The sequence below is a fragment of the Melospiza georgiana genome, chromosome 3 (assembly GCF_028018845.1).
Source record: "Melospiza georgiana isolate bMelGeo1 chromosome 3, bMelGeo1.pri, whole genome shotgun sequence".
In the NCBI taxonomy this organism is placed as follows: Eukaryota; Metazoa; Chordata; class Aves; order Passeriformes; family Passerellidae; genus Melospiza; species Melospiza georgiana.
This window is the reverse complement of record NC_080432.1, coordinates 2,471,049-2,497,809: the sequence shown is the minus strand read 5'-3', so window position 1 is coordinate 2,497,809 and position 26,761 is coordinate 2,471,049. Positions and strand designations below refer to the sequence as shown.

General features: G+C 43.2%; 1 protein-coding gene across 2 annotated transcripts in view; it reads right to left on the bottom strand.

Annotated features, from left to right (window-relative positions):
• MSRA (methionine sulfoxide reductase A) overlaps positions 1-26,761 on the bottom strand; it is a 242,287-nt gene that overhangs the window by 121,264 nt on the left and 94,262 nt on the right. For both annotated transcript variants that reach the window (XM_058020270.1, XM_058020272.1), the window contains exon 3: positions 8,493-8,612. In XM_058020270.1, coding sequence (XP_057876253.1) covers positions 8,493-8,612 — 120 coding nt within the window. The remainder of the gene's footprint in view (positions 1-8,492; positions 8,613-26,761) is intronic.

The window sequence follows — 26,761 nt, the reverse complement described above, 5'->3', positions numbered from 1 at the left end:
ACAGCTCCTAATTGAATCACTTGACTGAGTAAACACTGGATTAAACTGAGAGGGAAAAGGAGTCGACAAAAAAACTGCAGTTGGACAAATGTTGGGATTTGGGTTTGTTTTCCCAGGAACATTTGATGTGTGTGGATACACTGTGGGAACAGATACTGCCACTACCACAGAGCTTTTCTGGGCTCAGTAACAGCCACAGAAATGTCTCCAGGCAGAGAAATCTCATCATTCCTTCCTGATCCTTCCCAGACAGAGCACTCCTAGGATCCATGGATTTAAAAGGGGTGGTTGGGAATGTCAGTACAGACAAAACACCCCAAAAGGATTGAAAACAAGAGCAGGGCAGTGCAAAGAGTGCGCTGAGCTCCTCAGAGCAAAATATTCCTTGCTAAATACAAGTCTAGGAGGAGTCCTGGCTATGTAGAATAATGGAATTAGAATGGTTTGGGTTGCAGGAGACCGTAAAATTCCCACCCCTGCCATGGCTAGAGACACTTTTCCCCATCCCAGGTTGCTGCAAGCCCTGTCCAGCCTGGCCTTGGATGCTGCCAAGGATCCAGAGGCAGCCACAGCTTCTCTGGGAATTCCATCCCAGCTGCTCAGCACTCTCACAGGGAAGAATTTCTTCCCAGTATTATCCCGTCTAAACCTACTCTGTCACTGTAAACCCACTCCCCCTTGTCCTGTCCCTCCAGGCTCTTGTGAAAATTCCCTCTCCATCTTCCTTGTAGGCTCCCTTCAGGTACTTCTGAGTGTTTTCCTCTTGCTTTTAACAAAGCAGCTGCTTTGGAAGACAAACAGGACAATCCTTCAGCTGATTTTTAAGAGCTCCAAGAGGGTTCCATCCAAGGCAGGCAGCTTCTCCTCCTTTGGAAGGACAAATTTAGGGTCAGCCTGGAGATGTGGACAAAGTGACCAGCCTGAGGTGACCTCATCCAAGTAGAAATCAGGTTTGCTCTGAGTGCTGCAGGAACCAGATCACCTTAAGGTCCCTCCCTCATTCACAGTTTGGTAGACTCAGTAAGTGGCTTTATAGCTTGTTTTCACTTTACAAGTGTCTCCAGAGCAAAAACAAGGAGTACTTCAAGTACAAGAAGCACAAGAAATACAAGAAGTAAGAGACCCCACTGGCTGCCATAACAACAGTGAACTTGTTGATAACTTCATTTTCACTAACACACCAAACTGTTCTAGTGCTGGTGGCCACAGTTCACATCACAATGTTAATCCTGAGTAGATGAATAACAGCAACTATTTGAACTGTTGGGTAAGAAACAACACGTCCTAACAGCAGCCCTGTGCATAAGTGATATTTTCAGACCTCCTATGGCAGATCTGTCTTTTTTTCCCCCATTACCTTGTTTTTTCATCACTTTCCAGCTCTCCTATTGCTCTGAGCCCTACTGATGGTACAGAGGTACAGCACATTACTGTGGAATACTCGTAAATAAGGGAAGACTATCAGTAAAGGAAATTTTTCCTTCCTCCTCCGAATAAATACTTAATTTCCAGACATGTTGATTTGGAGCTGCCAAGAATTAACCTTTAGCAAAATATCCTTTAACAAGTTCTCTTTGAAACTTCCTGCACAGGCTCAGCACTGGAGTTAATGAACCCCCAATTTCCCCTCCTATTTGTGAATGCCAGGAATAAAATCGTATTAAAGAGGTGGATAAACAAATTAATACGGAAAAGGTCATCAGTGATGATTAAAGACTAAATCATTAATACCTGGAAGCTGGGAGGTAAATGAAGACAGAACTTGGTCTGGTTTGGGTGGGAAGGGACCCTAAAGTTGATCCAGGTCCAGTTGACCCTAGCCCAGGCTGTTCCAAGCCCCATCCAGCCCAAGCCATGCTGATTTCTGCTGCAGTAAATTCTTAGATCAGCTGCATCCTTGGTGTGAATCAGCACAGCAGGTACATTCCAAACAGTCCAATGTCCTCCCTTCCTATTATTCCTTTTCTGAGATTCTATGCTCAAGGAATTTCCAGAAAAGTAGCTTAAATAAAAAGGGGATGTGGTGCCCAAGTGAAGGGCAAAATAAACTTTTGAGTGACCCAGTTATCCCAGCAATGGCCAAGGTATTCCTTAAACATCCTGGGGTCAGGAGAAGAGTGATCCACCCTCCCTCCTGCCCCTGTTGTAGGGGCATCCAGGTCCCAGACACAATTTTTGGAAAGGGTTTTGAAGTCAATGAGCAAAAAGCAGCAGGAGCCTCAGCTGTACCTCAATTATCTTTTGTCAGAAGCATTTTGGGTGCCTTGTGGGTGATCCCTGGGGCTCTGCAGGCAAAGATCTCTGCTGCAGTGTTAAAAAGAATTAACTGAGTCCTACAAATCATTTAGGAGGGGTGTTGCACCCTATTATTGTGGGGAAGTTGCCCACAGATGGAAATGGTGGAACTTCCATCGTTCTGGGTGTTCAAATAAAAATTGGATGAGTCTTTTCCATTGCTTACACCCAGGACTTCCAACCTGACAGATACAAAGGGATGGATTCTACTTTACAATGAGTTTTGATGTTTCATCCAGAAGTTTGCAGGTGCTACTCTACACCTTCTCTAATCCCAGCTCCACAATCTCCCCTTTTTTAGTGCACCAAACCTTCTGAAAGGCTTTTGTCTCTTTTGTCTCTTTGCAAAGAATTCACCTGCAATGGATGTGCTCAAATCTTAGCCCAGGAAATCCAGGAACACCCCTGAGCTCTGCCTTTCCCCAAAATCCTTCTCTAAATATCCTTTAGATTGTTGTTGCTGCCGTGCATCACAGCCATGAGGATCCAAAGGTCTTTTGCCTTTCCTTTCACTGGATGGAGTTCTTGTCTTCCTCATGGACCAAATTCTCCTCACCTGGAGGAAGCTGAGGTAAAAATGAGTGTCTGCAAAGGTGACACAGAGCACAACTTCTCTATAAAAATTTACTTATTGAAAGCTGAACTACAACAGCTTGGGCATAGCTGAGCAAATAGAAGTTAAACTCCTGTGGTTTGATAATTTCATTATTCATCCAACACCTAGAAACTGTGCAGGTCACTTGCAGAATTATTCAAAATCTTAATTACCTCTGTGAGACAAGAGTTAATTTCTAAACTTTTCTATGCCAGCACAGGAAGATGTTCCATAAAACAAGCAAGTCAGAGGGGGTGATGTTTGCACAGAGTAATTGCAGTGCTCTCCCAGTTTCAGGAAAAATACATTATCAAACATATCCACACTGACACCACAGCATTTCAGTCCTGTGCCTGAAAGGAAGGAAGATTTCACCTGGGGGAATGAGCAGCAGAAGAGTAGGAGCACAACCAAATAAACAAGAAATGCAAGGAAAATACCAACATGTTCTGCTTTCATTCCAGAGCCATGGTCTCCCAAGAGATGCAGCTTCTGCCTGGTTTCACAGACAGTGGTTTGGGTGGGAAGAGATCTTAAAATCCATCCCTTTCCACCTCCTCTGCCATGGGAATTATCCCAGGTTGCTCCAAGCCCTGTCCAACCTGGCTTTGGACACTTCAGGGGCAGGCACAGCTTCTCTGTGCCAGGGCCCCAACACCCTCTCAGGGAAGGATTTATTCCCAATACCTACCACCTGTAGTAACCATAAATTCTGGGAGCACAGTTTGAGCACAGACTAACTGCCTTTGTAGCTTATTTTTTCTTAACAAGGTCTCCACAGCAAAAAGAACAAAAAAGACAAAAAGTAGGAAACCCCCCCCACCAGCCTCAACAACAGCACTGAGGTTTTTTACAACACCATTTTCACAAACACAACGTGTTGTGATAGTTAAAAAGAAGCAGCTCTGTGCTGCATCCTCTGTTTTCAGGCCCAGTGACATGGGGAACATCTCAGCCCAATCCTGCTTGGAATCTCCTGTGAAAATGAAGCTCCTTTGGGAGCTTCCTGCAGGCTCCAGGTCAGAAGATTTTGTCTTTGACTTGCTCTGTAATGGCTCTTTCAACCTCTGGGGCTGCCACATTTTCATCTTGTATATATCTTTAATAAAGCAGGAGACGGGGAAGATGGAAACAACACATCTCAGTGGAATACAATTCAAATAAAGTTGTTAATAATAAATAATATATTTGGGATTTATATTGCTGCTGCTACAACCCAAGCCTGTGATTGTGGGCAATGCTGGGATAAACAGATGAAAGGAGCAGAGGACAGCCGTGAGGCTATGAGGATTTTAAATTTGCTACCAGGCACAATCAGGTATCTAAATAATAAATATCACTTAGGTTTCTTCAAGCCTGAACCAGACAAGACATTGACCCTGAGAAGTCAAATTCTGAGATGGAAAATGAACTCAGCCTTGATTACAGATGGAGCAGAGCTCCCTCAGCAGAGCTGCTGCCATCCCTTGTGGGCAAGGAGCTTTTTGTTTTTCAGGCAACGGCAAATTTACTTATCATTTCTTTACCATGAAAAACATCTATTTATTCTGCCTTTCATTTTTAAATGACAAATCTACAGACTCCATTCCTGCATCCTGGATTTTAAGGTACAATAAAGTTTTCTTGGTCAACTTCTCAGCTGAAAAATAACACGTGTCAGGAGTGTCAGCTTTGAAAATTTGGAGGTAGAGCTGCAGAGGAGCAGGTAAGTGAAATTCAGTGCATCTGTTGGGTTCTTGTTGCCAAGGTTTTATCGTTACAGCAGCATCTGCCATCACCTTTCCAAATTATTTTTGAAGTGAAATTGCTACATTCATTTTATTTCATGACTTAGCAATTCAATGGAGGACAAATTATAGTTTCTAGGGTCATATCAAGGTTTAGATGCACACCCAGGAGGATCCTAGGACGATAATCTCATGATTGCAGAGACACAACTTGTTCCAACTGTTCTAGTTAACAAAAATTACAGATTTTCTACAAAATCCTGTTCTTCAATTGCTATAAAAAATACACAAAACAGTAATTCCCGCATTTCGTGACATTAACTTTGATTGATGCAGTATTTTGTACTTTGGCTGACCTTTCCTTCCTTTCTCACAGGTGAACTGGGGGGGGAAAAGGGGAGAGGTGGAGCAATTGGCCAATCCTATCAAGGCACAGATCAAGGGCATGGTGAACACTGAGATTCTTCACAGTCATTAAAATTCCTATATCCTGTTCTTATAAGGATTAAAAAAAAAAAAAAAAAAAAAAAAAAAAAAAGACCAGACAAAGGCACAACAGGAATCTATTCTCTTGACAGCAATTTAATAACAAAAGAAAATGTTCTGAGCCACTCTCATTACTGCTTGGAAACTTTAATCTTGAGGACTCAGTTCCTGTCCATGGAAACCTTCAGATCCCTTTTTACAAGGTGCAGAAAGGGAAGGGAATATTTGTAGTTTAATTATACATTTAAACACTTTGGAGAAGCCAGAGCCACTTTGGAAGAGTGCTGTAGTGTCCAGCTGAAGGATTCTCCAAGGAATGTAAGACCATGCCTGAGCATCGGGAGAGTCACAAATTCATGACAGCTCTGGAGCCAGGCTGGGAGAGCTGGGGGTACTCACCTGGAGAAGAGAAGGATCCAGGGAGAGCTCAGAGCCCCTTCCAGGGCCTAAAGGGGCTCCAGGAGAGCTGGAGAGGGACTGGGGACAAGGCATGGAGGGACAGGACACAGGGAAGGGCCACACACTGCCAGAGGGCAGGGATGGATGGGATAATGGCAAGGAATTGTTTCCTGTGAGGGTGGGGAGGCCCTGGAATAGAATTTCCAAAGAAGCTGTGGCTGCCCCTGGATCCCTGGAAGTGTCCAAGGCCAGGCTGGACAGGGCTTGGAGACACCAGTCTGATTTAGGTGAGGAACCCAAGTCCAAGAGCTCTGGTGATCTCTGTAATTAAGGGACAATAACTGCAATTTCATCCTCAATTTATATCTTCTGCAGGACACAGGGAATGGCTTCCCACTGCCACAGGGCAGGGATGGATGGGATTTGGGAAAGAATTCTGGGCTGTGGACCTTGAATAGAATTCCCAGAGAAGCTGTGGCTGCCCCTGGATCCCTGGGAGTGTCCAAGGCCAGGTTGGACGGGGCTTGGAGCAACCTGGGGTGGTGGAAGGTGTCCCTGCCCATGGCACGGGGTGGAAATGGATGAGCTTTAAGGTCCCTTCCCACTCAAAATCATTCCAAGATTCCAGGATTCCATGAAAATGCTGACAGTTTGTCACAGGAGTTTCTTCTGCATTTTTACGGAAGGGCAAATCCAAGAAGCCAAGAACTTTCCAATATAACATTTATTTCTCTATTGCTATCAACAACTCCTGAAAAATTCCCATCAGATTTCCCATTGTTGCCTTTTATATCAACAGTTTATGCACAAACATGTAAAATTAACCCCACATTACTCAGCCAAACCCTCCCCACACCTTTCCATCCTTAAATAACAACATCCCAACCACCACCCTGCCCTGGGCTTGTGGAATTAACTTGGGAAATCACCAGCTGACCACAGGGACAGGAGGTAACAGAGCAAGAAATTAATTTTCCCTTTCTCCACTCTCCTCCATCAGCTATTTAGAAGCCTTCCAGGTGACCTTTGGGAGCCAAGACATTTTAAGGAGAACTGGAAATCCAATATGGAAGAATCAGTCAAAATAATAATTCTTATGGAAGAAGCTGTAGTATTTCTCAGAAAAACCTGGATTTTCTGCTTAGGAAATGTGAAACAACTTCACAGCCAAATATTTTACATAACTCAGAGCAGAAACAAAGTCTGTGTGGCACATTGTTATATTGAATTGTTAACTATTAGAAATTGTGATTTGTGCATGAGAGAAAATGCCTCAGAAAGATGAGAATTGACAAGATTATAAATTGGTTTAATTCACTGAATCTCAGCCTTCTAACTAATATCATACAATAACCAGACATGCTTTATTTTTCTCTACATTCCAGTCACTGAAGATAAACAAAGAAAACAACTGAAAGCAAACCCAAATGACCTGCTCACATGTGAACAGCCTGAACCACAAGCCTATAAACGACCCTGTTTTTAAGGAAATCATCGTTAGCTGCGTATTTTATATGGTAATTGTACATCCCCAGTTTATGCATAACAACAGCAGAGTTCTTCCCTTCTGATTTCAGTGCCACTTGAGCTATGCAGATTTCTAAAAGCTTATGAATATACAGAGCAACAGAATTGTTCTGAACATCTGTAAGCAAAATATGAAAAGATGTTTGGTGCTGAATGAACATCCTGGGTTGTGTAATGCTGGCCAAAATTGGTGTATTTATGTATTAGGAGAACGCACTGAAAATAGCTCCAAATCCTGCACACCCTCCAGAAGGCTTTTTCAGATTGTCCTCTGTATGGCTGTCACCAGAAAATGGAAAAAGAATTTTCCATTCCATTCTAATCAAATTTAATTTCCCTTCCCTTCTCCCATAAAGTGGAAAAATAATTTTCCATTCAACTCAAATTTAATTCCCTTTCCTTTCATTTTCTCTTTCCTTTTCCTTTTCACTTTCCCTTTCATTTTTCCTTTTTCTTTTTCACTTCCTTTTCATTTTTCCTTCCCTTCCCTCCCCTTCCCTTTTCATTTTTATTTCTATTTCTATTTCCATTCCATTCCATTCCATTCCATTCCATTCCATTCCATTCCATTCCATTCCATTCCAATTTAATTCCCTTTCCCTTCCTTTTCCTTTTCCTTTTCCTTTTCCTTTTCCTTTTCCTTTTCCTTTTCCTTTTCCTTTTCCTTTTCCTTTTCCTTTTCCTTTTCCTTTTCCTTCCATTTCTATTTCTATTTCTATTTCTATTTCTATTTCTATTTCTATTTCTATTTCTATTTCTATTTCTATTTCTATTTCTATTTCTATTTCTATTTCTATTTCTATTTCTATTTCTATTTCTATTTCCATTCCACTCCATTCCACCTCAAATCATCCCTTTTCCCCACTTTTCACAATTTCCAGCAAGTTTCTGCCTTTTTGGCTGCCTTGCAGCACCTCTGCACAGGGCTTCAAGTGCCCATTATTTGTCCGTGTCACTTTTCACATCCTTTCCATGAAGCCCATGTGAGAGTTTGTCACTAAGAACAAGCCCCAGTGTCACCATTTGGCATAAAAATGTTAACAAGAAAATAAACCAAAGGAAAACTTCCAAGTGTGTCCAAGAAAGAACAGGATTTTCTCCTCCAGCAGCATTAGGTGGCTACCAGAGTTTCTGTGGTTTAGATCACAGAAAGAAACTGCATTGGAGTTTTGTAGTGCAGAGTAAAAAATAAATGCAAGGGTTCGGCCTGGAAATGACAAGATGCTGTGCACTGAAGTGTGTGAAGAATTAACAGATTATTAATCAGAATAGAATATTTGTTCATACACTGACTCATTAGTTATTAGGAGACAGCAATGGGATGGGCCTTCATAGATTTCAGTACAGTTTGGGATGTAAAGTCAACCCCAAATCTCCTCAATCACAGACACTCATTTCACTCTTCACTTTCATAATTCAGGAGTCCACTCCTGATCCTTAAAAACCAAAGAGGAAAGACTCACCTGAGCACACCTCCTTGTAGGTAGGGTTTGGGGTATGTCCTCCGGCATAACCCACTTGAGTGGAATACACTCCTTTCTGCCTCCAGAACTTCCTCTCAGCTCCCCAGAAACACCCCATACCTGAAGAGGGCACAAAATACACATTGAGAGGTCAAAATCTGCCAATACTCAATCACTCATTTGCATATTAATTGATACAGGGCATAGTGAAAGGAACATCTATAGGCAGCACCTGCTGGTCAAGTGTTGTCCAAGTTTATTTATAGAGTAACTATAAAGAGAAATCCATTCTGCATCAGAGCACGACTCAAGCACAGCCTGATTTATGCTTCTGAATATCAATTTATCACAGAGGACAAACCTTGAAAGGGTTTGAGGGCCCAAACAAGGAGAAATCTCATGCACACACCAAAAAATAATTTCTTATAAGGCAATTGTGCTGTTTGTGCAGCACCATTTTTACCTGAAGTGATTAGGAAGCTGTCAAAACACAATAATTTGTATTAATGGCAAACAGTTATTTAATTTTCTGCTTTCAGGCAGAGGTGGAAGCAATAATGGATTATATTATATGTTATAAAAAGGGAAAAATGCTTCAGCTTAACAATTTATGCACAGAGATATTTGATGTTCAGACAAGATTTTTGTAGTCATTCGCCCCCATGGCCAATTATCAAAGGACACCAGACTGTTTAAGGGTCTAAATTAAAACCTCTTCTGGTTAAAGGAATAAGCACCACCTACACTGACAATTGTCTGATGGCTTAGTTAAATAAATGCTTAAGGGACTATTTATTAAAGTTTTTATTTAGAGTGTCATGAAGATTCCAGTATTGTCAAATTGGAGCAATGCATTTTTCTTTTCAATTATAACATCCTGTTATTATTCCCTTTCTAAAACAGTTGAAATAAAGGCAGTAAAAATAAACATTAAATACACTATTTCTATATACACAGAAATTAGTGATTCATGAGAGTTTTCTCCAGGTAACCCTGCAGATATAACAGGGTAAAAAGTCATAGAAATGATCCTTCAAAGCACAACCAGAAGAGCAGAGCAGCCCCTCCTTAATGCCTCACAATGTTCCTTCTTTGAACCTTCAGAAATTACCTTCAAATTTAAGTTTTAATTCACCAAAAAGTACGGAACTGGGATTTCTACTTCTAATTCAGATGCTTAAGCAAGCTGCAGCAATTAAAAGCCAAGGCTGCTCCTGGAGATCCTGGAAACAGGCAGGAACTCTTGAGGACAATTCCTGCAGAAGATACAAATTGATGATGAAATTGCAGTTATTGTCCCTTGGTTACAGAGACAACCAGGGCTCTTGGACTTGGGTTCCTCACTTAAATCAGACCGGTGTCTCCAAGGCCCATCCAGCCTGGTCCTGGACACTTTTAGGGATCCAGGAGCAGCCACAGCTTCTCTGGGAATTCTATTCCAGGGCCTCCCTACCCTTACAGCCAAAAATTCCTTCCATCCATCCCTGCCCTCTGGCAGTGGGAAGCCATTCCCTGTGTCCTGTCCCTCCATCCCTTGTCCCCAGTCCCTCTCCAGCTCTCCTGGAGCCCCTTTAGGCCCTGGAAGGGGCTCTGAGCTCTCCCTGGATCCTTCTCTTCTCCAGGTGAGCACCCCCAGCTCTCCCAGCCTGGATCCACAGCAGAGCCAGGAACTCCCATGGAATTGGGAATTGGGCACACCAAGACTGTATGAAACTCCTTCCAAGGGTGATTTAACTTGTTTAGGGGTTTTTTTGCTTAGATGCCAAGTCTGGATCTGCATGAGACACATGGAAAATAAACTCCTGCCCAACTCTAATACTTCAGTGCTTTGCATCCTTAATATTCCAAGGGAAGTTTGAGCTCCAGCTGCCTAAAATTCCAGCTGTGCCCACAGCAGGTGAGGCTGAGCCTCTCACAGGAAGCAATTTATCAAACTACCACTGGCTGGACAAACACACTGAAGGGAGGCCAAAGAGCAACATCATCCATGCCAAGGAATGGGGCAGATCCACATTTTCTTCCACATTACATTAAGAAGACAACCCAAACTCAGGTTTGAGCTCAGATACAGGCCCAACTCAAAATACAAAGCAGAAATGCTCATTCTTACTGTTTTTTTTCAGGGATTTTAATGCTCAATAAATCACTAATGTTGTTGTTGAAATCCCTGATCATCAGAGCTGTGGCCAATGACCTGATCAATAACTATTATTGGGGATTCTCTCATTGATAATCATCTCTGACCCCTCTTTCCAGGGCAGGGGTGGATTCCTCACCCCTGGTGGGATTTAAAAGTTTTGGGGATGTGGCACTTGGGGACATGGGTCAATGGTGGCCTTGGGAGTGCTGGGGGATGGTTGGACCTGAACTATTTTGTGACTCTGTGGATTTCACCAGTGACCTGTGTCCCCATCATGGTTCCTCCATTTTTCCTCTTCCAGCTGATCCCTGAGTTTATTGTGCCGCCCTTTCTCGGAGAGAGAGGGATTTTATTCTCCTGAAGAACTGCTCTCATCATTTTCTCAAGTGTGCTGCCACCTCACACAAACAATAAATCCTCCCATCCCCGAGAACAGATAAAATTGAAATCTTTGTCATAATAAAACAACCTGCTGGTAAAGAGACATCATTTACAACAATCCTGCACTAAATTGCTTTCCCCAGCATTAATCCATTCAGCTGATGTTTGTTATTCTGCTAAAGTGGTGCCACGTTCGACAGAGAAATTGTCATAAGGAGAGAAATATTAACAATAAAATCCCACATAATATTCTGGAATTAGTCACGTGAGCTCATGGAGTGCCTGTTTTCCAGAGCACTGGCTGCCTCTAGCCATGGTTAATGTGGACAATTATCACCAAAACAGGGAAATAATTTCAGTTCAAGGTTTCACATGGTCGTGTAGTACAAAAAAAAAGTTTACATCCCTTAATTATTACTACGTTAGTACGGAAACTGAAGAAGTAAATAATTCAAATAATAAATTTAAATAATTAAATAAAAACGCAGAGGGGGAAACAAATAAGTAAAAAAAAACAAGGAGGTAAAGAACCATAAAAGCAAAATAAGCCACCCATATTATAATTTAAAACTCAAAAACATGAATGTGATTTTAAACTATTCATGAAGAGATTTGCATAATCCCCAGTAGTGGGGAAGTGAGTGTAGCTTTGGAGTTACAGAGGGAGCTTCTGGAGGCATTCCTAAGAGGAAGCATAAAAAGAAGGAAACAGGGAAACACTCATGCTTCTAGAAAAAATAAAAAGTCTTATTTGAACATAATGGGTATTGCAGAGGAGTGTTTCAGCACTGAAGACATTTGTCACTTTTTAATTGCTAATTTGCAAAACAAAAACAAGAATAGTGATGGGTTTTGACTGACTCTTAATTGAAATTTCAAAAGGTGTTTTAATTTCTTTTTTTTCTGGTTTTGAACTTCAAACCCAAACAGATTCAGACAGGAATCTTTAAATTTTCAAGCATCCCTATGAAAAAATATTAATCAAACAATTGGGAATTAAATTATAGAATCTATATTCCATTCCAGCATCCACATCCATTTTCTCCAGCTATTCTCTTTATGGATCCATACTCCTATAGATCCTCTGAACACGGTTTTTTGTCACCAAGGACCCTGTGTTTCCATAGGCAACCCTGTAATTTGCATATTCTTAATAAATAGCATAAGCTGAAATATTCTTCTAAAATAATGAAAGCAAAGTGCTACTCTGATAAGAGAGATAAGCACTCCATTTGTAGAGATAAAAAAAAATTTGAAATATTCCAAGACAAACAGAGCAGAATGGAACTTCAGGTGTTAGCAGGGATGAGCAGCTTTTATGGATTAACCACATTGACCAGGTCTGCACAGGAGCTTCAACATCCAGGGATTCATTTATTTCCCTAAATGGAGACATTTGGAATCATTTGAGATGCCTGAGGATATCCAGGACATCTGTGTGCACAAGGCTGACATAAATGACACAGAATTCAGGAGAGACACGTGAAAGGGCAGGGCAAATGGAAGTCATGGAATCAGGGAATGGTTTGGGTGGGAAGGGACCTTAGGGATCATCCAGTTCCACCCCCTGCCATGGGCAGGGACACCTTCTACTGTCCCAGGGTGCTCCAAGCCCTGTCCAGCCTGGCCTTGGACACTTCCAGGGATCCTGGGGCAGCCACAGCTTCTCTGGGAATTCTATTCCAGGGCCTCACCACCCTCACGGCCAACTATTCCTTCCCAATATCCCATCCATCCGTGCCCTCTGGCAGTGTGCAGCCATTCCCTGTGTCCCGTCCCTCCATCCCTCGTCCCCAGTCCCTCTCCAGCTCTCCTGGAGCCCCTTTAGGCCCTGGAAGGGGCTCTGAGCTCTCCCTGGATCCTTCTCCTCTCCAGGTGAGCACCCCCAGCTCTCCCAGCCTGGCTCCAGAGCAGAGGGGCTCCAGCCCTTGGAGCATCTCTGTGGATTCCTCTGGTCTCTCTCCAGCAGCTCCACATCCTCCTGATATTGGGGATCCCACAGCTCCAGTAGGGTCACACCAGAGTGTCCCATTTGCATATCTTAAGACAGGAGAAACCAGTCCCTGCCCCAGACACAGACATTACAAAACCCTGAGAGTCCCTGAATCTGAAGCTGAATCAAATCTCCCTAAATACAGTTATTTGTGTCTGATTTTGTGTCTATTTCTCTTCCACATCCATAAAAAATGACCAGCCCTACAAGCTCAGTAGGACTCTGTGCTGCAGAGATGAGTCCCAGACAAAATTACTAATTCCAAAGTTATCTATCCTCATAATAATGTTCACAGCTTGTAATATTGTTAATTCCTTTTTTGTGTGTACTGTGTACAGAAGCCATCAAACAGCACCAAAAAATCAACTGGAAAACTTATTTGAAAATTATTCAACATTCCAGACATTTTCTCCCAATCCCACAAGAAGCTCCACAATCTCCAAAGGAAACCTTTCCTCACCTTTGTTCTGATCTCTTCTCCAATACCTGTTCCTATTATATCTGAATGATCCTTGGTCTCCAAGAAGATTCCCTGATGCAAATTCCTATTTATGATTCCATTATGCAAATGAGCACGGGCAGCAAATTTGCATAAGCAGGGTGCTCCTGACCCAAACTCCAGCCTCACAAGCTGCACCCATTCTGTGCTAATTAACACCCATTAACTCCGGAGCTCAATGGAAGCTTCGGGGACCCTCAGCCTCCCATTTATTCCATTTATTTAAAGAAAGTCACAGGGGTACATTGTGTTCTACACTGGCCAATTTTAATTTCTTATCATGTACAGATATAAAATGTTTTCATTTGTGCAATATTTTTAATGCCTTTTGTCCTTTATTTTTGTGGAATATCCTTCTCTGGCAGCATCAGGTGCAGACACCCCTGACTTCCCACCGACCTTTCCCTCCTGCCAGCTTTATTTCCAAGCCTTCCCTCTCTCCCTGTCTTCCCACAGCAGATCCAACAGGACATCCAGAAGACTCTTTTTTTTTTTGTCATATTTTGAAGAATGAATGCATTATTTCCTTGGCATGCCAAGCCTCTCCTGGCCCGCCGCCTGCCATCCCTACACCCACACTCCAAGGCACTTTTCCATGCAGCAGATTAAGGAGCTGTTCCCATGCCAGCAATGCCTCGCTGAGGAAGATGAACTGCAAAGGACACGGATCCTGCTCCTCCTTCTGTTAGCGGGATTTTGGGATGTGTTCCACCAGCTGGGAGGGGTGCGTGCGGTGGATGGAGGGGGGGAAATGTCAGTTTTAAATATAATAAAACATGCTGGGAGAACAAAGAGCAGAGGAAAACCTCTTCCCAATGCCCAGAGGAGGGGAAGGAGCGGGACAGGATCTTTCCAGACTCTCGTGCCAGGCTCTGCTCGGAGTCCCTGGGAGCAGTGGCTGTGCCAGATGCTCCAGTGCCACAGGATCCAGCCACAGGCTGCTCCCATACACTGAGGAAGCAAAGGACAGCCAAGAGCACATCCCACCGACTACCTCAGAGCTTCCTGCCCGAGCCAGCATCTCCGGGAGCTGCAGGCACAGCTGCCAGCATCCTGCTTCCCTTGGCCAGCACAGGACTTGGCCCAGATTTTGAATACTATTGATTTTGTTCCCTCTAAAAAATCTGGAGAAGGAAATGCTCAGCTGCTTCGACCTGAAATTATTTTTTTTTTTGTTTTATTTTCCCCCCTTCCCATCCCTCCCCAGCTGGAATTGAGCCTCGGCAAGTTCCATCCCTATAGAATAATGCTCATTCCATACATTTCAGCCAAATGCCGAGTGTGATTGGCATTTTCCTCCTTAAAAAAAACTGTGGAGAGCAGTTGGTACAGCTGATTGATTGAAGACAGTCCAAGTACTGATATTTCTGAGCACAGAGCCAAAGGGATATTGATGCTCTGTGCTCTGAAATTGTGGCAGCCATTAATTCTTAGAGCTCCTCAGGCTGAAGAGGGGACCTTGGCTTCACCAAGGAAGGTCAGGATGAGATCTTGGTGAGCACCATTGTGTTCCCTCCCCAAAAAACATGGGCAAGGAAGCTGTGATGGGAACCTGCAGATCTCTGGAGGATCTGCTGGGGAGAGTCCACAGGAATCCACAGAAATCCACAAATGTTCCAAGGGCTGGAGACCCTCCAGGCTGGGAGAGCTGGGGGTGCTCACCTGGAGAAGAGAAGGATTCAGGGAGAGCTCAGAGCCCCTTCCAGGATCTAAAGGTGCTCCAGGAGAGCTGGAGAGGGACTGGGGACAAGGGATGGAGAGACAGGACACAGGGAATGGCTTCTCACTGCCAGAGGGCAGGGATGGATGTGATTTGGGAAGAAATTCTTGGCTGTGGACCTTGAGTAGAATTTCCAGAGAAGTTGTGGCTGCTCCTGCATCCCTGGAAGTGCCCAAGGTTGGACAGGGCTTGGAGCAACCTGGGGCAGTGGAAGGTGTCCCTTTCCATGGGAACTGGATGATCTCTAAGGTCCCTTCCAACCCAAACCATTTCCTCCAAGAGCAAACTGGATCCCAAATCCCTTGGGAAGGGATACAGCTTTGTTGTGCTGTATCCCTCAGATAGAGCTTTGCTGAACACTTTGATACTGTCTGTGCACTTAGACAACTCTTATTAAGGCCTTGAAAATCTAAAACGATCAAAGCCATGTCCTCAAGATAAAAATTCAGCATGAAACTACCCCAGAGCCTTTGTTCTGAGTTTCTTCAAGTTCTTGTCGAGGATCTGGAAAGAATTCCAGAGTCAGATTGAAATGCACTCTCATCTTTTGCACAGCACTGAGACACGTAGGGTGCTTTGGAAGCCATCTGGATCCATACAGGATTAATGTTATCAATCAGGATTTAAACAAAATTGTACCACTGATACCCTCAGGGGTTTAACATCCAACAGTCCCCGAATATCTGAGCAATCACAGAATATTTGAGATCACTGGGAAACAATCAGCTAAGAAATGGTTGGGAGGAATAGGGGGAAAAAAACGGTGAAACAGAACAAGTTGAGCTGAAAGAAATGAAACTGCTGATGACAGATGGCATTAAGAGGATGATCTTCCTCGATGAGCGTTGGCTCTAATGCTCCAACAGGGTTGATAAATATGTTGAACAGCTTGCCTGGGGCAAGTCAAACAAAGCCCTGGGCAAGAAATTTAAAATGCAGTTTGCCTAACAGAGCAACTAAAGAGGAATTTCTTGGCTCACCGTTTTGCCAAGATGTGTTCTGTTCACACTGCATGAATTCCCAAGTGAAACTGTTTGGTTTGCTTCTTTTTTTTCTTTCCATAGGAGAAGCAGAAGCCTCATGTTCATTCAAATTAACAAATGCCCAGGAAATTGGTTCCTGCCTGTGGCTGCTGACGTTGGACGCGGGCGTGGGCACGTGTTTGTGTACGGATGGATGTTTGGATAAAAGCTGCACAACAGATTATTGCAAAAGGAAAAGCAGATTATCATCAGAGGGAAGGAATATTTTACTGTCAAGAGAAAAAACTGCCATGTTTTCAGCATGGGAAATGTGTCAGAAGGATGACTTTGGAAAAAAACCCTTGAAGACAACAGCACTCAAACTGGGAAAAGCAATGGGGAGATACAGAAAGCGACTTCAAAATGTGTTTATCAAACCCATTCTAAAGCATGTTACAAGTTATAAATAATACAAACTCAACAGGATTCAAACAAAGCTGAAGCCAATATCCAGAATGTTAATAAGGCACAAAGCACAGTTGCTCTGAACTTCCCAGGCAGAACACAAGAGGTTTCATATATTCCTATTTCAATGCAATTTTGAGCTTAACCAGCAGAGAGCAGGGACAGACCCAAGTCAGTGAATCCCAGCACTTCCCAGGGTGGCCTTAATCGCTGCCTCCATATCCTTCCCACCCAAAAAGCAGGGATATTTAAACCATTTTTCTCCTGAAAATCCAGAGAGCTGCTTTCTGGTGACTCCACACAATAAAATTCCATCACCAGAATTCTCTATTGGAAAACTTGCATCTAATTCCCAGAAACTGGAAGATACAGCCCAGCCAAAAAATCATTTCTGGTGACCTGAAAGGTTCTCACCACACACTGGAAGAATATGGAAAAGCAGCAGAAGCCAAACTTTGTGACCTTTGAGAGCTGGCCAAGACTGTCCCTGTGCCTATGACGCTTCCCCAAACCTGGCAGAGCCAGGAGAACAATGGTGCACCTCAAGTTCCACCCATGAGCAGCACCTGGACCCTCCAGAATTTCACTGTGGACCTGAATAATCAGAATCTCAATAATCCACTTTTCAGGAAGAGAACTTGTGAGAGTGAAGAAAACCAAGAGCCTTGTCAGTTCTTCCCTCTCTTTTTCCTTAATCTTGAGATACAGAGTTTGTTTCTAATCACTGCAAATAATCAAGCCAATATAAATTATAATATATTAAATATTATTTAAATACTCCACAACTGAGGTATGAGCGGTACCAAGGCAAAACAAAAGAATCCTCTTTGGAAAAATACCAAAGGATCCCAATTACAGGTTCTTTGTTAAAAATCTCTTTTTCATGCCTTGCCTGTGACTTTCAAAGGTTGGACTCGATGATCTGGGAGGTCTTTTCCAATCTTATTGAATCTCTGATTTTGTGCCTGTTGAGTAAGACAAACATCACTTGAGAAAGTCTGTATTTTCAAACTTTTTCCTTCCCATATTTTGCTTGGTTTGTATTTTTCAGTAAAACTTGGGATGAATCAAGGGAATTGTCATGGTCCCAAGGTGGCCAGAGCTCCAGGAGGGTTTGGACAATGCTCTCAGGAATGCACAGGGTGGGATTGTTGGGGTGCCCTGTGCCAGGTCATTAATTCAGTCAGTGATCCTGGTGGGCCTCTTCCAACTCAGGATATTTCATGATTCTCTGAAGATCAAGCATGAGAGAATAGGAATCAGAAATGTCAATTCATCCAAAAACCAGTTCAATGTCTTACTCCTGTTTGGTCTTTGATCATGGAAACATCACGGACCCCATAATGGTTTGGGTTGGAAAGGACCTTAAAGCTGATCTCATTCCAGCCCCCTTCCACTAGACCAGGTCAAGGTCCAGTCTAATCCATCGATTAGATCAAGTTTCATTCATGAAAATTCACTAAAATCTGTCTACTTGGCTTTGTATAACTCATCAATCCAATCATATATAGACAGGTGGAGCACTGGGAAAAACGAGATGAGCAGGAGGCTTTGGGAATTCAAGGCTGAGCTCAGACTCTAAAAGGTTTTCTCTCTGAAGCTGATTTCCATCATTAATGTGTTGCTGTTTTCAAACCCACAGCACACAAAGCCTTTGCCACAGATTTGAATTCCACTGTGCTGGGTTTTGGGTACAAACACAGAACAAAAGAGAAACATCCCCAAAAGTTGACTTTTTCTATTTACAGGGTCATTGATATTCCTACGTTCCATAAACATCAAAGAGAACTGTCGTAAAAGTGTAAAATTCAGGAAGGGGAAACCAATAAACACCTGTTTCCTTTCATGTTTGGGGATTTGGTAATGCAGCTGATTGAATGTTTGTGGCTGGGATCAGCAGGCAGCATTTTCCATGAACAACTGACTGACATCCAAAGCAATATTGCACCACAAATGGATCTGACCTGAAGGAAAGAAGAGCTATCCACAAAGCAGGGACAATCAGCCCTTAAGTGCAAAATGTTGGGATTGAAATTGCTTCTGTTTCATGTCTAATCCATTAAAGAGTCATCCTGAGGAATCCTGTAGACACCTGATATTTCTAGGCCACAAATATGATGCCTGAAGCATCCCAAGGACACAGAAAACAATGTAAAAGTTTATGGTCAAAAATCTGATTCCTTGAACTATTTGTTTACTGCTTCTAATTTCTCTTACCAAATAAATTATTTGAGCACTGGAAATATGATGAATAAAAGCATCAGAAGTTCTTAGCACAGCCCTGAATTGTCCAAAAATGGAATCAAAACTTATCATGGAATGGTTTGGGTTGGAAGGGACTTTAATGATCATCCAGTCCCACTCCCTGCCATGGCAGGGACACCTCCCATTATCCCAGGCTGCTCCAAGCCCCATCCAGCCTGGCCTTGGACACTTCCAGGGATCCAGGGGCAGCCACAGCTTCTCTGGGCACCCTGTGCCAGGGCCTCCCTTCCTGGACATTGGATAATTGGATATTAGCAAGGAATCCACCCTCACAGGGAAGAATTCCTGGCTAATATCCAATTTAAATCTGTTCCCTGTCAGTTTGGAGCCAATCCCTCTTGTCCTGTTATTCTAGGTCTTATTTCAAAGTCCCTCTCCATCTCTCTTTCAGGTTCCCTTCGGGTACTGGAAAGGGCAAGTAGGTCACCCTGAAGTGTCTCTTTTACAGGCTGAACAATCCCAATCCTCTCAGCCTTTCCCACAGCAGAGCTGCTCTATCCCTCTGATCATCCTGGTGTCTCCTCTGGACTTGTTCCAGCATCTCCACACCCCTCTGATGTTGGAGCCCAGGGCTGGGGCAGCTCTGCAGGTGGGGTCTCACCTGAGGGGGGCAGAGGGGCAGAATCTCTGCCTCCCCTGAGGTTTCTGAGCTGGGTCATGTCCAGCTCTCACCCACCAGGACCCTCAAATCCTTCTCCCAGGCCTGTTCCATCCCTTCATCCCCAGCCTGGATTGATCCCAGGGGCTGCCCCAACCCAGGTGCAGCACCTTAATCTGAATGAGCACAGCAGAATGAGCCCACAGATTCTGTCACTAATCATGCCTCAACCTGGCCACCCTCCTCTGTTCTTTCAAGAAGAGAGCAGTTTCTCAATATATTATGTTTCCAAAGTCTGTTAGGGATAAAAAGAACCTCTGCTACAATAATGTGGTGAAGAGATTAAGATAGAGCTACACGGTCCTATCATCACGCTGATTATTTGCTTCATTGCAAAGCATCACATCTTTAGTTCAGCCATTGATTTGAGGCTTTCAAATCATTTTGTGATCTTCCTTCACTCTGAGCATTCCAGCGCTTGGCAGAGATTCATTTTAGATCATCCCCGGTCATTTGCCACACTTTAGTGCTCCACTACTCAAGTAGAACTTGATATACACAGAAAATAAGAGATGTCATCAGGGCTGTGTAATCCATTTCATATAAATCCATCTCTGCAATAACACCGAAGCCTTACCCTTGTCTTGTGAAAATCTCTCTTATCTCCCAAGCCACCTCGGGGAGCTTGAGATAGAGAGAAGCAAAACAAAATATATTCTACTCTTATAAAAGCAAAGAGCCATGTTTTGTTACCAGCAAAATAGGAATCACTTCTAGGGCCTTGCTGCAGAAAACAATAACTTGTTTACAAGGTTTGTTTACTGCAAGGAATAGAAAAATTGACTTTTCTTTCCTTTTTTTTTTTATTTTCTGATGACTATTGCTGAGTTAAACGAACTGCCACAGCCACATTCAGCAAAAGCAATCTCATATTCCTTATTATATTCGTAGCCTTAGATTTCAAACAGCAACAGAAAGCTGTAGGCACCCTGACAATTATTTAAACCTACAATCTATAATTGCTCAGGAGCAAAAAAATAATTACGTTCATATAACAAGCAATTCAACAAGCAGCCCTTTCGTCCTCCTTTCCCCTTAACCCTTTTCCAAACCAATAAATGCCTTCCAAGAGCACCTAGATCATTCAAATGGATCTATTTTGAACCATAGCTGTCCTTAATGGAAATATGGAAGTTCCAAGAGTTATTTTCTCATCTGTTGCAAGGCAATGCAATGATGGTGAGTTCTTACTTGCAAAAGAGAATAACTCTTCCTCCCCATCTCCAAAAAAATAAAACCCAAAAGATAATTACTCAAGAAAATACCAGAGTAGATTGTTAGAGAAAAACTAATTTATATCCAGAGGGGCAGACAGAGGCCAAATATTAATGTGGTCAGTCATTTGCCCATGTGTGCAGCACAATCATTCCCAAGAAACCTGGACTGGCAGCGTTGGAAATAAAGAAACTATAAAAAACTCCGAGGCAGAGTGGCACCAATGGCTCAGCAAAGGAATTGCCATCATTCACAGCAAAGTCCATGACCTGCAGCTCTCCAGATCCATGGTTTCCTTAGACATCCCATAAAAAACCACCCTGTGCCCTCCAGACTGAGCTGAAGGGCTGTGGTAGCACAGTCCTGCTGCAATAAACAGCCTGAGCTGGATTTTGGGGAGCCTCTGGCACAGATCATTGTGGGAACGTGTTTGGATAACTGCAGCTATCCAACCAGGCTGGGATAACTCGGGATAACTCCACAGTTATGGGGAATGAGCTGTGGTGCTCCAGGATGGAGCTGGATCATTCCATGCTCTGCACCAAGCACATCTCCCATATCCATGTCGGGACTCAGGACATCCCTCTGGCTGTCCTGGACTGCCAAGACCCCTGCCAGGGGGCTCAGAGACCCTGGCACAGAGCCCAAGATGGTTGAGGTTTTTATTATGACCCATGGAGCAAATTACCAACCTTATATGAAGATCTCCAAGCCATGACATTTAAAGTAGAATGATAGTGAATTTATCACAGGGTGGAAAATAGATTTTTTGGGGTTCAGGGGGCAAGATGGAGGAATCTGGGTGTGTCCAGCCTTTCTCCTTTTTTTTCTTCTTGGCCTCCATCTTCTGCTGTGATGTTGGCACTTTTGGATTGGTTTAGAGTAGGAACTCACTGTCTAACATAGGTGATAGGTATTGGGAAGTTATTGTAAATATTGTACACGTGGTTTTTAGTATAAAAAGATAACACCGAGGCAGGCAGTGCCTCTGACTGTCTTGCTGAGCGGATCTTGGCTGGACAGGAGAAAAAAATTTAAAAATAAGAAACAATAAACAACCTTGAGACCAAGAACTGAAGAGTTCTGACTCCTTCTTCAAGTGCCAGGCTGGGAAAAGAGACTTTCTAACGCATCTCGGGGTCACTGTGACCAGCTAGAGATCCCAAAACATGCCAAGCCACAGACACATCCACAATAAATTGTTGTCTCATTTACAGCATCATTGTGCGATCAGCCGCTTCATCTCCTTTGGAGTTCTGGGGATTTTTATGGACATGCAGCTTCAAGGCAGGTCAGGGACTGTTATTGGAATGTTTTATCAAGTTTGTAAAATTTGCCCAGCAGAAAAAGATTCACAAAATATCTTTAAATCATTATTTCTTGTGATTAATCATGGAATGAAAGGATGGGTTTGGGTTGGAGGGGACCTTAAGGATCATCCAGTCCCACCCCTTGCCATGGGCAGGGACACCTTCCACTATCTCAGGTTGATCCAAGCCCTGTCCAGCCTGGCCTTGGACACTTCCAGGGATCCAGGGGCAGCCACAGCTTCTCTGGGAAACCTGTGCCAGGGTCTCCCCACCCTTCTAGCCAGGAATTCCTTCCAAAATCCCATCTTAATCTACCCACTAGCAGTGGGAAGCCATTCCCTGTGTCCTGCCCCTCCATCCCTTGTCCCAAGTCCCTCTCCAGCTCTCCTGGAGCCCCTTTAAGCACTACAAGGGGCTCTGAGGTCTTCCTTCTTTTTTCCATGATACCCAGGATGAATTACTCCCAGATTCACACAGAGGTGTCCAGCAAATTACACAATGGTGTGAAGAGGGAACCTGTGAGTGACCAAAAATCCTTCTACATCTGAAAAACATGCCCAGATCTTTAATGCAGTAAAATGATCTTGGGTTTGTTGGTCTCCAGAAAGCAAAGCAAATTAAAATCTCTTTATCCACCGCAGGGATAAACCCCATCCCATCGGGTGAGTCTGAGTGTCACCATTCTAACACTTAAACCCCTGCACTTGTCTTCTCTTGGATTGTCAGGAAAATCCCAGAGAGTCACCTAAATTAATCCCATTCTGCTGTGTGGCTGGATGTTGGAGTCAGGGATTGTCTGGAGCCTTGGGAAGTCCTCACTGGTGCAAATTCAGAGACTGAGGGCGCATGAGGGACGGACACAGTGACAACAACATTCCTCACCACACTCTTCATCCCAGAAGAGTCAAAAAAAGCTGGATAAGCAATATACAAACAAGGCTCCATGTCACCCCTTTGGACATGAGGAAGACACCCTGCCCTCTCTCCATGTCTGTAGATGCCATCCCTAATTCCAAACACATTCCAGCTCCATCCCCTCGACTCGAGCACGTGTCTGCTCCTGCATAATTCATTACATGACTCTCAATAATTTTCAGTCAAGGTTCAAGCAGGAATATGTCACACCAGGATTAGATTATTTATGAGCATAATGTTGGATTTAAGCCAATGACACACCAATAAATTTTATCTCCAAGCCTGACATATCTCATGCTGTTTTCCCTGGCTCACAAACAAATAACGACGCCTGTCTCAGAATTACTCGCATTCAACTTAAATCAGATTTTTTTTTTTTTGTGGTTAGCTCTTATCTTGCTTGAAAAACTGATCATGTTGTTTCTTTCTTTCAGAGGCTGAAGTGTGGTTTTGCTTTCATTTCCCAAGTGTGTCCTGCACAGAGAACAGAGTCAGGTGTTCCAGAAGAAAAATCTGGAATAAGGTGCTGTTTGAGCCTCTTAAAAGATGAGGTTTTTACTGTTTTCTAAAGACCAAAGACCTGTGTCACCCAGGAAAAACAGAGCCTGTACCAGCCAGCACTAACTGCCATTGAAAATAATCTAATTTTAGCACTACCCAAAATAAAAGAATAAATAATGTTTAATACATAATACATAAATGCACATTATATATGTGCTTAATACATATATATGTTTAATACATAAATACAAATTATATATAAATGTCTATTAATATAAATATTGTTACATAAATAGGTATTGAGACAGAAAGGATTCTCTGAGCAATTCTAGGAGCAATTCTTCCCATCCAACCTCATGCAAACTTGGAACAACTGCACTGAAATCTCCACTATTTGTGTTCACATGTGGCAAAAAGGTGCCCAAGCTCCCATGACACTCACATTCCAGTTGTAATGGAATAAAATGACCTTTAAGGTCCCTTCCAACCCAAACTATTCTGGAATTCTGAGATTCTATTCCAATTAAGCCCTCCACATTTCAGGAGTATTTCTGAGCCAGTATTTTAAAAAGTTGGTGAAGATTTTTGTATCTTTGATCTGGAGCAAAGTTATCTAATGATACATTTTTTCAATAACTTCATCAGGTGAGAAAAATTCCTGAAAATCAGGAAAATCACTCTAAATTCTCCCAAACTCAATAACTCAGGAGTAAGCAATCCATATTTTTTAATATAGAACCCTCTTTGCTCAGTCTCACATGCCCAGATCTAAAATTTCTAGGCTGTGCCAGCAGCCTTGTGAAGATAAATCCATTAGGATCTGCTGACAACACTTTGTGGATGTCACAATATATCTCAAATTATCAAAACAGCACAATTTTCCCCCTCCAAAAACCCTCTTGTATATTTTTTTTCATGGCTGAATAGAATAAATCATCAGCACTCCACGTGTTTTATTCCATGTCACCACTCTCTTGTGCTTTACTAGCAGAAATCCAAGGATAAATCTGATGGCAAATGTGCCCATCCCAGCACATAAACAAACACATACACAAATATATCTCCTGCAAAGCAGCATCAATCTGATCAGGGCAGCCTCCAGTCATTAACAGGATAATTTACTTCTATTTCCAACTTAAACCAACTCAGAATGATGCCAAGCATATGTTCCTCCTGCTCATTGATATACTCCTATTTATCACAGGCAAGGAATTACTTCTCTGCAAGGCTTTTGCAATTGCTCAAGGTGCTCGCGCTGCCTTTTTAGCATGGGAAATAAAAAAAATTAATCAATTTTTTTTAAAAATTAAAACCCCAAATAAATACAGTATTACTAAATTTTAAAAATTAACATTTAGATAAATAAGAAAATAATTATCTTCTTCAAGAAAATTCCTGCTGTTGGAGATCACCGAGCCATATCCCAGAAGTCATGGAAATTAACTGTGTCTCTTCTACTCTTCTCTGTGGCAATATCCCAGAATTAAAAGGTTGTTTTAAGGTGAATGATGCTGATTAAAAAGCTGCAGTCTGACTTTTAAAAACCCCCAGATCTTCCCTAATGTGCAACAGCCACTCCAAGCAGCAATCCACACAAAGCTGAATTCTTCATTACCTCAAGAAACCTAAATTAACATAAAAAACTCCCTGATGGAGGAGCACAGAGATTGTGTTTGAAGGCCACATTACTTTAGTTTTCTGAAGGAAAAAGAGATGTGGCTCCTTTGAAAGCAAAGGATGTTTTGAAGGGTTGTGTTCATCAAGGACATCTTTCACTTTGTGTTAGGGATATTTTATTGTCCCTTATTAGTGTTTATAAATGTCAGGAAATGTCTTTGGTGAGGACTAAGCAGAGCTGTAGCATTTTGTTTTTATCAGGGTCTCCTTGCCTGGTGCTTTGCCCATTTACATTCCCACAAAGCTGATGCACAACTCCATCAAATCAGAGCAGCAGCATTTAAAGCACAATCCTCAGGATATTTCACAGGACAAGAGAAACTGAACATTGAGATTTTTATTTCATAAGGTCCCAGAGTTAAGGTTTTTTCGGTGTTTATTACCTTATTGTACAACAGGTTCAGGGGTAAATTTTCAGTTCAGGGCTTTTCTGCTTAGGTTTTAAAATCTAAACAGAGAACATGCCCTGGCAATGATTTAAAACAAAACCCTAGAGGTTTGACCAGCAAACCAGAGCATCTCACTTCAGGCAAGGTTGTGAGGAAGAAGATGATCTGAGGAGAAGGATTTGGGGATGGTGGTGAAGGAAAAGTTGGACACACCCTGGCCATGAGTACTTGGAGCCCAGAGCCCCCCATGCCCTGGGCTGATCCCCCAATGTGGGCAGCAGGTAAGGGGGGGATTCTGCCCCTCTGCCCCCCTCAGGTGAGACCCCACCTGCAGGGCTGCCTCTAGATCTGGGATCCAATATCAGGAGAATGTGGAGCTGCTGGAACAACCAGAGGAATCCACAGAGATGCTCCAAGGGCTGGAGCCCCTCTGCTCTGGGGCCAGGCTGGGAGAGCTGGGGGTGCTCACCCTGGGGAAGAGAAGGATCCAGGGAGTGCTCAGAGCCCATTCCAGGGCCTAAAGGGGCTCCAGGAGAGCTGGAGAGGGACTGGGGACAAGGATGGAGGGACAGGACACAGGGAATGGCTTCCCACTGCCAGAGGGCAGGGATGGATGGGATATTGGGAAGGAATTGTTCCCTGTGAGGGTGGGGAGGCCCTGGCTGTGGTTTCCCAGAGAAGCTGTGGCTGCCTCTGGATCCCTGGAAGTGTCCAAGGCCAGGCTGGATAAGGCTTGGAGCAGCCTGGGATAGTGGAAGGTGTCCCTGCCCATGGCAGGGGGTAGGACTGGATGATCTCTAAGGTCCCTTCCCACCCAAATAATTCCATGATTCCATATTTAGGCAGTGGCTGCAATTATGATGGACCAGGGCCACACAGCAGGGGTTGGGAACTGGGCCGAGTTTCAGACCTCTCAAAGAGGCAGCCAAAAGACAAAATCAGTGTCTGGAAGAGAGGAAAAAGGGAAATGGGAAATAAGGGTAGATTTCTTTAATAAACACCCTGGAAAGGTAAGAATGGCTCCACAGCTTGGTTTAGGGACAGAGCAGCCTCCCTTTAGGCCACTCCCTTTCGTTATGCCATGATTTCCAAAGCTTTTTCTCTCATTTCAGAGCTGCAGAAATGCTGTGTCCACTTTCCCATCACTATAAACCAGGCAAAAAACCAGGACAGCATTAA